This window comes from Corylus avellana, chromosome ca8 (genome assembly GCF_901000735.1).
Source record: "Corylus avellana chromosome ca8, CavTom2PMs-1.0".
NCBI classification, from domain to species: Eukaryota; Viridiplantae; Streptophyta; class Magnoliopsida; order Fagales; family Betulaceae; genus Corylus; species Corylus avellana.
This window is the reverse complement of record NC_081548.1, coordinates 6106993-6119177: the sequence shown is the minus strand read 5'-3', so window position 1 is coordinate 6119177 and position 12185 is coordinate 6106993. Positions and strand designations below refer to the sequence as shown.

General features: G+C 31.3%; 1 protein-coding gene across 1 annotated transcript; it reads left to right on the top strand.

Annotated features, from left to right (window-relative positions):
- The first annotated feature begins 5513 nt into the window (after positions 1 to 5513).
- On the top strand, positions 5514 to 11468 carry LOC132190754 (disease resistance protein RUN1-like). Its single transcript, XM_059605805.1, has 4 exons — positions 5514 to 6037; positions 8931 to 10029; positions 10346 to 10621; positions 10743 to 11468. The coding sequence occupies exons 1-4, from the start codon at positions 5514 to 5516 to the stop codon at positions 11466 to 11468; spliced, it is 2625 nt and encodes an 874-aa protein (XP_059461788.1).
- Positions 11469 to 12185: the final 717 nt, after the last annotated feature.

Genomic DNA, 12185 nt, shown 5'->3' with positions numbered 1-12185 from the left:
ATTTTTGCTCTTTTAGGGTTTTATTTTTATCACAGGAAATACATGTGGTTTTCATAAAGACGGAGATGGTACCCCCGTTAAAATTCCGTCCAAAACTTAATGAAACATCACGTCAGCATCATTTAAAAATCGTCTCGTGGTCATATAATTAATTTTAAAAAAAATTAAAAAGATTAAAAATTTATATATATATATATATATATATATATATATATATATATATATATATATATAAAATAAAAAAAAAAATAAAAAAATAAAAAAAAAAAAGCAGAGTTGGCTGTAGCCACTTGGCCAACGGGGTGGCAACAAGCCACTATTTGTGTGAGTTTGGGGAATTGACTCCGCTGACGGGGGGTGGCCCAATTGGCCAAGCCACCCCCAGTTTTTCTTTTTTTTAAAAAAAATATATATATATATATATATAATTTTTTAATCTTTTTCATTTTTTTTTAAAATTAATTATATGACATGCAGTGATTTTTTATTGATGTTGACGTGGCGTTCCATTAAATTTTGGATGAAATTTTAATGGAAGAACTATCTCTATCTTTATGAAAACCACAGGTACCTCCTATAATAAAAATGAAACCTTAAGGGAAAAAAAATAAAGTATTTAAATCATAGGGGCAAAAGAGTATTTAACCCTTATTATTAATACAACTTTCATCTGACTTCTAATTAACACGTGCATTTTTCTATTTTCTCTCTCTTTATGAGGGGACAGAAACTTGGTGCATACACAAGGAAAAGAAAAACAAAATACAAAAACTTATTTTTTATCCTATGATATTTTACAATACAATTTTCACATGATTTTAAGAAAATCTATAGCAAATAGCTATGACTTGACCCCAATAACTCGAAAAGGAGAGGCAAGATTCTTTGCTATGGGATGGATGGAACCGAGATAGCACAAAAACAATTTAGAAAATTATACGGAACATGAAGTTCTAAATTCGGTGAAAGTATTTACATGATATACTCCCAACAAAAGTCAATCTCAAAAAGAAAAAAAATTGTCCAAGATGATCTGTGCATTTTCTGTTGTAGGGAGAAAGAAACTGTTTCTCATATTATATGGGAGTACCCATGATCAGCTCTTATTAAGGCCTATTATTATTAAACTAATTCTCTAGCATGTTACTGATCTTAGCATTGTGAATATGTATGTATTGCTTCACAAACCATTTTTCCTTCATCTTCTGGCCCTCTTTTTGGATTGACAAAATAGAAAGTAAAGCCAAAAAGGTGAAAGACCATCATTTCATTCTCACCACATATTTATTTAAAGATGAATGATAAAGACACAACTTAGAAACGCAACTTTGGCCTAACTTTTTTCTAATATGGTCATTTTAAAATAAAAAAATTCAAAATTCAAAAAAATTTCTAAAGAATAACATGTCCTTTTTTTTATTTGGTATTTAAAAAAAAAAATAGGCTTTTGTCTTCATAAAAATGGCCATTTTTTTTTTTATAAAAAAAAAAATGGTCATTATTCTAAAGAAAAAGATCATTTTTAAAAAATAAAAGTAAAAATAAAAAGGGACCACATAGGATGTTATTACTTCAGGAATTTTTTATTTATTTTGGTTTCTTAAAAAATGACCACATAAGAGAAAAGTTGAGCTAAAGTTCTGTCTCTATCATTTCTCTTATTTAAAATGGTTGTTGTAGCATTCTAAATCTTTGTTATATATATATATGTTTGTTTTTTATACAGATGTATTTATGTATGTGTCTATACGTGGTGGGTAGAAGATAGCAAATATATATATATATATATATATATATATATATATATATATATATATATATATATATATATATATTTGTTTTTTATATACACGTATTTATGTATGTGTCTGTATGTGGTGGGCAGAAGATAGCGAACATATTTATCCTACTACACGGGGCTTCAATCTGCACAAACTGCAAATCCTTCCATAGAAAGTCACAATATGATGCATATAACTAATCCCTCACACTTATGGAGTAATAGATTTAATTTTAGACTTACAACATGTTTGTGGTTGTTTTTTAGAAATAGAGCTTTTAAGTCAAAAAGCATTTTTTGGCAAAAGATTTATTTCTAAGCTTGCCAAAGTGTGTTTTAGCAATTTTTAATATTTTTGGATCCTTAAAAGCGCTTTCAATTTTTTTTACTAAACAAGTACTTTTTTCTTCAAACAAACTTTTTGAGTGTCAAACGCATTTTTAAATCCCTCAAACGAATCTAAAAACTCTATTTTAAGCTCACAAAACAAGATTTCACAAAGTAGATCGACAATGCTTGTGGACAATCAAGATAAATATAAGGGTACATATATCATAAGTCCCTGAATCAACCCGTCAAAATTGGTAGTTTTATTTTTTATTTTTTATTTTTTTTTATTTAGCAATTTACTCATTAGGTCAATCGAAATGCCAATAAACTCCCTAGCATCAAATTTTTGTAACAGCCGTTAGACACCTCACTAAAATATTAATTTTTTTATTAATTTAATTTTAAAAATGAAAAAATAAAAAATTGAAGGGGTGGCCAAGGGTGGCTCTGGCCACCCTACAATTTTCTTTTTCTTTTTCTTTTTATTAATTTTTAGATTTAAATTTTAAAATTAAATTAATATTTTAATGATTTGTTTAACAGCTGGTAAACAAATTTGGTGGTAAGGAGTTTATTAGCATTTTGATTGACCCAATGAGTAAATTGTCGGAAAAAAAAAACTTGGGGAGTTTTTAATTTTGACGGGTTGACTCAAGGACTTATGATATATTTACCCTAATTATAATTTTTTTTTTTTTTTTTTGTAGTGCCACTTTATTATTTATACTATTAATAAATAAATATTATTTTCATTGTAAACACAAGAGCATGGTGTAGCCTTCATGACAATTTCAATGGTAGAAGAGTGCTTCAATGGTCATAGTCAAACCACCCTAAATTCTCTTAATTATCTCATTTTTCTCTATTGCTTTGGCTACTTTTCTCTCCATTTATATGTCATCATTACAATTTTCTACACTTTCATTACAATTTGCTTCAATGGTCATAGTCAAACCGATGGAAATGCATGAATTCACTCCCAAAGTCTTTGGTTGACGCCAGTCCCGTATTGAATACAATGTTAAAAATCAAAATAAAAAAATAAAAAGAAAAGAAAAGAATTTGGTATTTTCAGAGAGAGAGAGAGAGACTTTAGGGTGACGCGGAACGGCTTGGGGTAGGTGGTTCCCCCAAAAAAGTTTTTAATAGACCTTTAAAATTTAATTTTTGTCCCCCCAACATATATATATATATTAATTTTGTCTCTCCAATTAAAAGTTTTAATTCCGCCCTTGACTTCATATGTGAGTGGATCGGAGTTTATTTGTGCTTTGAAAAAATGCAATTAAGGAGTTGAAAGTGCTTCGAAGGCCAAAAGGTGAAAGTCCACTTCTTTCATTCTCACCATATATTATTTAAGGAGGAATGATAAAGATACTTAGAAATATAATTCTAGCCTAATTTTTTATCTTATGTGGTCATTTTTTTTAAAAACAAAATTAAAGATTAAAAAAAAATTCTAAAGAATATCATGTCCTTTTTTTATTTATTGTTTTTTTTTTTTAAAAAAAATGGTCATTATTCTGAAAAAAAATAAAAATAAAAATAAAAAGGGACCACATATGATGTTATTACTTCAGGAATTTTTATTTATTTTGTGTTTTAAAAAACTGACCACATAAGAGAAAAGTTGATCTAAAATTGTGTCTCTATCATTTCTCTTATTTAAAATGGTTGTTGTAGCATTATACTCTTAATTATTTTTGTTCAACTTTATTTTTGTATTCACAAAAAAAATTTTGCCCACCCCCTCCTCCCGCCAATCTCCTAATGGACATCTTGGCTCCACCACGTCTTGGCTATTTGAAGTCAATCTTGGCTCGTGATACAAAAGTTTGCAATAATTTCTACCTCTAATTTTGATTATCCTATCACAACCAATTTGAACCATGAATCAACAATGAAAATGACCACATTAAACATCACAATCAGGCCAACTCACAAAAGAGCGACATATGTTGTCTTTATGTTTGGCTGCAGAGAAAATGTTGGAGATAGAGGAATGACTTGGTTGTTGGTCAGGCCTTTCTGTGATGCCAACATTCATTTTTCAGAATCATTCGAATATCAATCGTACATACTAGAGTCTCATTTCATTGAGCCGATAAGGTTGGTGGGCACTGCTACTTACATTAGCCCAATAAAATAAAGATGAGATAAAATATAATGCATTACTCCCCACCAATTATTCTTTCGCCATCATTGTAAGGATTCTCGTTTGTTTTGATATATAAATATTGAAAATCCACGTACGAATATTTAAGAAAGTGTTTAAACTTTAAATCATTATAACTCGAATCTTATTATAAAATTTGGTGTCAGTTTGTTTAAGTTAGACAAAAATTAAATAAATTATTCCTTTAAATGACAAAGGGTTAAAAAAAAAAAAAAAAAAAGAAAACTAATAATAAAACTTATCAACCTATTCTCAAGTATTTCTTATATCTATTTTTAACATTTTTATATCAAACAAAAGAGAGTCCTTGCTTTAAACAAAATTTCCCTATAAATATAGGCCACTTGTATTCTAAACACATTAAGCAATAAGAGCACAAATGCACAACATAACCCTTAGGAGTATACGTCTAGGCCGAATCACCCCAAATTCTCTTATCTCATTTTTTTTCTCTTGCTTCCGCTACTTTTCTCTCAATTTATATTTCATTACAATTTTCTACATTTGCAACGATGATGGAGGAAGATGAAGAAGAATTTATGGAAGTGCTAAAGGGCAATGAAAATATAATCCAATTTCAACACTTCATTTGTGAATTAAGATTACGGGCAACGATATTAGCCATTACATAAGAGAATGGTGAGATTGATTTGAGGTGTGAGTGTCCAATCACATGACTTTCTTATAAGAAAGGATTTATGTGTGGTTTGAAAAAATGCAATAAAGGAATTGAAAGTGCTTGTCTTTTCTCTAACGTCTATCATGGTAACAAATTTATGACTTTCTTATCATCTTTGAATTCAAATTGCTTAGAAGAAATGTAAGAGAATTGAAAGAGCTTCCTTTTATTTTTCTTTGAAGTTATTGTATGAGTTTGACCTGTGTGTCCAAATCAACCATTATTAGTGTAATTTATTGTTCCAATTTGAACACGGGAACAACTATACAAAAAGTCGTTCCTCGTGTTGAGATTGGATTAATAGTGGTGATGCGTTAGGGGATGATCACATCATAACAGCTGTGATTATCCCCACACCATATTTAACTATTTAAGGGATGCCTATCTATAAATAGTTAAGAGGCTGAAGGACGAAGTCCATTTAGCTTTCTTTAACTATTTCTCTTTGTTTTCCTCTTGCATTTCCACCCTTTTATCCTTCCAAACACTTCTATTCATTTTACTTCAAATAAATTATCAGGATAAATCAAGTTTTTGGGAGTTGAGCCATGGTTATCAAAACATCGAGATCTCCTGAAGCCATCTTCTCTTCATCTTCTTCCCCTCGGTCCAACTGGATCTATGACATTTTCTTGTGTTTCAGAGGCAAAGACACGCGCAAAAACTTCATTGACCACCTCTACTTTGCTTTGAGAGATGCTGGAATCAAAATCTTTAAAGATGACAATGAGCTCCGAAGAGGACAATACCTTGCATCCGAACTGATACGGGCAATCCAAGGATCCAGAATCTCTATCATCGTTTTCTCAAGGAACTATGCGGCTTCAAGGTGGTGCTTGGAGGAACTTGCGGAAATTATGGAGTGTCGAAGAACTTTGCAGCAACTCGTTCTACCTATATTCTATGATGTTGAGCCCTCTGATGTGAGAAACCAGACGGGTTGTTTTGCAGAAGCATTCACGAAACATGAAAAGCATTACTTGTTGGACATGGACAAAGTTCTCAAGTGGAGAAGAGCTTTGTGTGAGGCTGCTAATTTGTCAGGGTGGGATCTAAGAAAAACTGCAGATGGGTAAGTTTGTATAAGCAATAGTTTTGTCTTTCACCTACTATATTTTAGTACATTTATAGTATCACATTGCAATATGTTTTCTATATATACATATATTATAATATGAACATTTGTTTCATTAAAAAAATAAAAAATAAAAAAATAACATAGTCAAAGTATAGTCATATATATCGGACATTATAAACAATGGAAGTAAGTTTTTAGGGTGGAACGACCTCAAAACTCTTTGCTTATCTCTTTATCATTTTTCTCATACTTTCATGTTTTTATTTTATTTTACTTTATATTCTATCAATTTTTTTATTTTTTATTTCATTGCTAAAAACAATAATATTAATAATATGTGGAATTAACCATGTTCCTTGTACTTTCATCTTGAATTTGAACAAATCTGTCTTATTGACATATATAGATAGGCCCCATAAACTATTCATGCAAGTCCCAAATAACAGTAGCCTAGATATCTAAGATTTTGACCGTACATATAGGCAAAACATGTAGGAAATGTAGTTTGACCGTACATATAGGCAAAACATGTAGGAAATGTAGTCTGCGGAAGAGCAAATTGATCAAGTTGAATTAATATTTTCAAATTATCAATCTTACAGGGGCTAATATTGAAGAGATCAGTGATGGGATTGTTTTAGCTCAATAATATATTGAGAAATGATTTACGTTAATATTTTTTTTAAAATTTTTTTTTATCTTATCTTATCCTATAAATTTAATAGATCAAATATTAAATTTGAGAATTCATATGGACCCTACACAAATTCAAAGGTGGATTCATCCATTCACAATAGAGATGGTTAAAAACTAAATACATTCTATCATTTCTCTAATATATAAGGATCTTAAACTTTCTTGAACTTAGGAGTAATGTTACTCTTCATTCTCATTTATCATACCAGCATTACATTGGTTGATGTGACATATTTTAAGTGGCTAACACATTTGTTTGTTTTTTTTTTTTTTTTTTTAAGTTGTTGGAAGTCACTTAAAATACGTCATGTCAATCAGTATGATATGAATATGATAAGTGGGTGTGAATAGTGGTATTACTCGAAACTTATTTGAAACAATTACCGTAGGCAAAAATTCTACACATTAGGTATAACAGTATAAAGAAAGTGAGTAGTTAATATAACTAAGTGGAATAGACTTTTGGGCTAAAATTATATATATATATATATATATATAAACTTACTCTTGGTTTGACTACCATGATGCTTTTCTTTCTAACAATATACTAACATGGGATACAAACATCACCCGTGCACTCACAACATTATATTTGGAGGTAATTACTCCCATCAACTATCAACTTTATGCACACGTGATGGGTTGACCGTCCGACTTAACGACCTTGACTGGCGGAAGGGGGTTTTGGTAACGAAAGGGTAGTTTGATGGGGTCGTAATGTAAAGTTGGTAGTTGATGATGGGGGTCTATGGTAATCAAGTGGTAGTTCATGGGGGAAAAGAATAATTACCCCTTATATTTGATGAGACTATATAATGAGGAAGAGTGGATATGAGGCATCAATTGACGACTATGAAAGGGAAACAAATTGTGGAGTTGGAGTTTGATTATCAGAATTGACCCATGGATAAGAGTGGTAATGAAAGATTCGTAGAACCAAATAGAGCATTATTTTGTAACTAAAGGCAGACATAAATGTGATTGAAAGGTAAGGTAGAGGTATGATTTTGAGGATATGGTTTCATTTATCTAAGAATCTAATAGTGAAGATCCGTTATACTTTCCAGATGCTATTAGAGGGGAAGGAGTGTAAGAATTAGATAAGTGTGTTTAAAAAGATAAGTCATTATATAAAAAAATATATATAACTTGAGAATTGCCCAAATAAAAGAAGGTTGTAGAGAGTAAATAAGTCTACAAGAGGAAGAGTTAGTTAAGAAAGTTGTGGCCAAAATTACTGACAAGGTAATATAGTGTTATGACTAAGCCAACTCTTGTGCTCATCTCAAGTATTACTTCAACTTGACTGATAGTTGTAGTTTGTTATTGCCTTTAGAGACTTTGACGATGACTTGAGCGATTATATATCATCATGGTTGATAGAATTCAAATCATGGTGGAAATTTATTCAATACATATAATTGCATATATGTATAATTATAATTATAATTTATAACATATATGGACTTATGAGTTTATAACATACATTAGAACTAAGTGTCTACATACTTAATTGTTGTATTAGTATAAACCTGCATACTTATGACTTATGAGTTATGTCATATTATATATGTATAATTTGTTACTATATAATCAAATGATTTAATGATCAATTGATTATGTTATATGTATAAATATTATTATAATTATAATTATAAAAATATATTATATAAAAAGGCGGTTAGCTATTAGCGGTTATGGTTAGTAAACCCAATAACCGCTAACCGCTAGGCGGTTATAGTGGTTAAGACGGTTAAGGGGTTAGCGGGCAGTTAGAAAACTGCCCGCATTGACACCCCTAACTTTACAACCTTTTGTACTCCAATTCTTTGGTTAATGGATTTGATTTTATTTTATTTTTTCTAGTCTCCGCTCATGGACATACCTGACATCGAGGGAATCACAAAATTCTTGTACTATTGTGTGTGATCATGATCTATCGCACAATATAAATTTACTAGCTAAGTGATACTCACTTATTTGTTATGGATTCGCTTACAACATAATTCTATGGTATAAAAATTTAGTTTCTTCAAACTTTGATCCATTAGTATGGTAAATGCTAATGAGTTAAGGATAATGGCCAAAACTAATATGTTCTAAGTTTTTACATATTTGTGTATATGAAACTTATATTTCAATTCTCACCTGTATAATGTGACTCTACCTAACTTCTTAAAATAATTTCCAGGCATGAAGCAAAGTTTATTAGGAAAATTGTTGAAGAGATTTCAAGAGAACTGAACAACATACACTTGTTTATAGCACTCTACCCAGTTGGAGTAGATTCTCATGTTCAAGACATAACTTTTGGGTTAACTATTGGAGCTAACGATATTCGCATGGTAGGAATCTTGGGAATGGGCGGAATTGGCAAAACAACCATTGCTAAAGCCATTTATAACCAATTTTTTCATGGACTTGAAGGTAAAAGTTTTTTTTCAAATGTTAGGGAAACTTCCAAGGAACCTAGGGGTCAGGTTCATCTCCAAGAACAACTTCTTTCTGACATCTTGAAGACAAGCGAGATAAAGATAAGTAGTGTTGATAGAGGAATCAATATGATTAAAGAAAGACTTTGTAATAAAGCAATACTTTTGATACTTGATGATGTAGACCGAATGGAGCAAGTGAATGCCATATGTAGGCGTGACTGGTTTGGTTTGGGAAGTAGAATTATTATAACAACGAGAGATGAGCATTTGCTAAAGGAGCTAGAAGTGGATAGTGTATATAGAGTTACAACAATGAATGACATTGACTCTCTTGAGCTCTTTAGTTGGCATGCCTTTAGGAATAGTTATCCTATTGAAGATTATACTGATTTGTCAAGAAGTGTCGTTGCTTACTGTGGAGGGTTGCCACTAGCACTTGAAGTTTTGGGCTCATTCCTTTTCTCCAGGAGCATGTTAGAATGGAATAGTGCATTAGATAAATTGAAGAGGATTCCTCGTGAGCAAATTCAAAATAAACTTAGAATAAGTTTTGATGGACTAAGCGACAATACTGAAAAGGATATATTCCTTGACATATCATGTTTCTTCATAGGAAAGGATATAGACTATGTTGTAAAAATATTGGATGGCTGTGGTTTTTTTGCAAAGATTGGAATTAGTGTCCTCATTCAGCGGTGTCTTCTTAAAGTTAGTGAGACAAACGAGTTTACAATGCATGATCTATTGCGAGACATGGGAAGAGAAATCGTTCGTGAAAAACACCCCAACGAACCTGGGAAATGGAGTAGATTATGGCTGCATGAGGATGCATTTGATATATTGACAAAGCACGAGGTAATAAGAACTTTCTCAATTGAAAACATTGAAAGAAAAACAAAGCATTTTTTTCTTTCTAAGATACATGTTATTCGGGAAGCAAATGTGCACTAATTCACATTGATCACATGCCTTGAAAGTGTAATCCATATATTTCTTATTTGAAAATAGGAACATTTTTTTTTTCTTTCCTAAAATCATTCTATTGTCTTTGTAGTTGCAAACATGATTACATTATATTAAGCAAAGTGAGATAAATGAAATGATTAACAAGAAAGATTATGTGATAAGTTTGGACAATCACTTGTCTCATGCAATACTTGTATTTTTATAGGGAACAAATGCAGTTGAAGGACTTACTTTAGAATTGACAAGTCTAAGTAAGATGAATTTCAATTCAGAAGCATTTATTAAGATGCAGAGACTAAGATTACTCCAACTTGATCACGTACGACTCACTGGAGACTATAAATATCTTTCCAAAGAATTAAGGTGGCTCTGTTGGCATGGATTCCCTCTAAAGTTTATTCCAAATGACTTTTATCCAAGAAACTTAGTTGTGATTGACTTGCAATATAGCAATCTCAAAAAAGTTTGGGAAAGTCCCATGGTAAACTAATCAATGATTTATTTATTTATTTATTATTATTATTATTATTATTATTTTATGTTCTAGGCTCTAATATTGCGCTTTCCTTCCTTTTTAATTGGTTGTTTTCTCATTTGTTTAGCAGTTGCTTGAGAAGATGAAGATTCTAAATCTCAGTCACTCTCATTATTTGAGCCAGACCCCTGACTTTTCAAAACTCTCAAATCTAGAGGAATTAATACTTGAAGATTGTACGAGTTTGCTTGAAGTTCACCACTCCATCGGAGATCTTAGTAATCTTGTTTTGGTGAATTTGAAAGATTGCAAATGCCTTAAAAGTTTGCCAAGGAGTTTCTATAAGTTGAAGTCTCTAGAAACTCTCATTCTTTCTGGGTGTTCTAAAATGCACAATTTGGCTGACAACTTGGGGGAGATGGAATCATTGACAATGCTTCTTGCAGACAGAACTGCTATAAGACAAGTGCCTTTTAGTATAGTGCAATTGAAGAATCTCAAATATTTATCTCTATATGGGTGTAAAGGATCACTGTCTGAGTCATTGCCATCACTCTTTTGGTCTTGGATATCACCAAGGAAAAGTCCTAAGTCAGTCAATCTACTGCCTGCTGCACTAGGAGGCTTGAACTCACTAACACACTTATGTCTCTGGGACTGCAATTTATCGGATGACGGAATTCCTACAGATCTTTGGAATTTATGTTCTCTTAAAACTTTAGATTTAAGATGCAATAGTTTTGAAAGCCTATCAACAAGCCTAGGTGGTCTTTCGAAGCTTCAAGATCTCAGATTGGATCGCTGTAGAAAGCTTAAATCAATTCCGGATTTACCAGCAAGTTTGATTTTTTAAGATGCAAGACATTGCACTGCACTGGAAAGAATTGCGGATCTATCAAAGCTCTCAAATATGAATGGTTTGTACCTTACTAACTGTCACAAATTAGTTGAAATTCTAGGTTTGGATAAGCGGTCAACTCCTATTGTGTCTGTTGGCATGGAAGGGTGCATGAATCTAACACATACTTTTAAGCAAAACTTCCTACAGGTACATGTTTCTCTCTCTCTCTCTCTCTCTCTCTCTCTTTCTTAATTTTTATGAGAAACTTTACTTTAGATCCTTGAATTACCGCGTATTTTGACAAGCCTCCCAAACTTCAAAACCTCTCAATTTAAACCCCTCCGTCAGATTTTAAACGTTAAAAGTGAGACAATGATGTTTATACCCCTGACTTTTTTATAAAATTTCAAATTTATCCTTAATTTCAAAATTAATTTTTTTTTAAAAAAAATTATTACAAAAAAAAAAAAAAAAAAAATCACGTGTGACCTTATGAACCTTTTTTTTTTTTTTTTCATAAAAAGAAAATTGAAGGGTAATCTTGTCTTTTTAGGGGTTTAACGGCAAAATTTGACGGAGGGAGTAAATTGCATCAAATTGAAAGTTCGATGGGTGAAATTGAGAGGCTTTCAATTGCTTTCAATTTGAACCCCTCCATCAAATTTAGCAGTTAGAAATGCCAGAAGACCAAAATATCTTTGATTTTCACTTTTTTTTTTCTTTTAAATA

What these genes read in the sequence shown, in the direction of transcription:
- LOC132190754 (XM_059605805.1), top strand. Translation starts at nt 5,514, where the DNA reads ATGGTTATCAAAACATCGAGATCTCCTGAAGCCATCTTCTCTTCATCT. An exon ending in CTAAGAAAAACTGCAGATGG is followed by an intron (nt 6,038 to 8,930) that starts GTAAGTTTGTAT and finishes AATAATTTCCAG; the next exon opens with GCATGAAGCAAAGTTTATTA. An exon ending in AAGTTTGGGAAAGTCCCATG is followed by an intron (nt 10,622 to 10,742) that starts GTAAACTAATCA and finishes TCATTTGTTTAG; the next exon opens with CAGTTGCTTGAGAAGATGAA.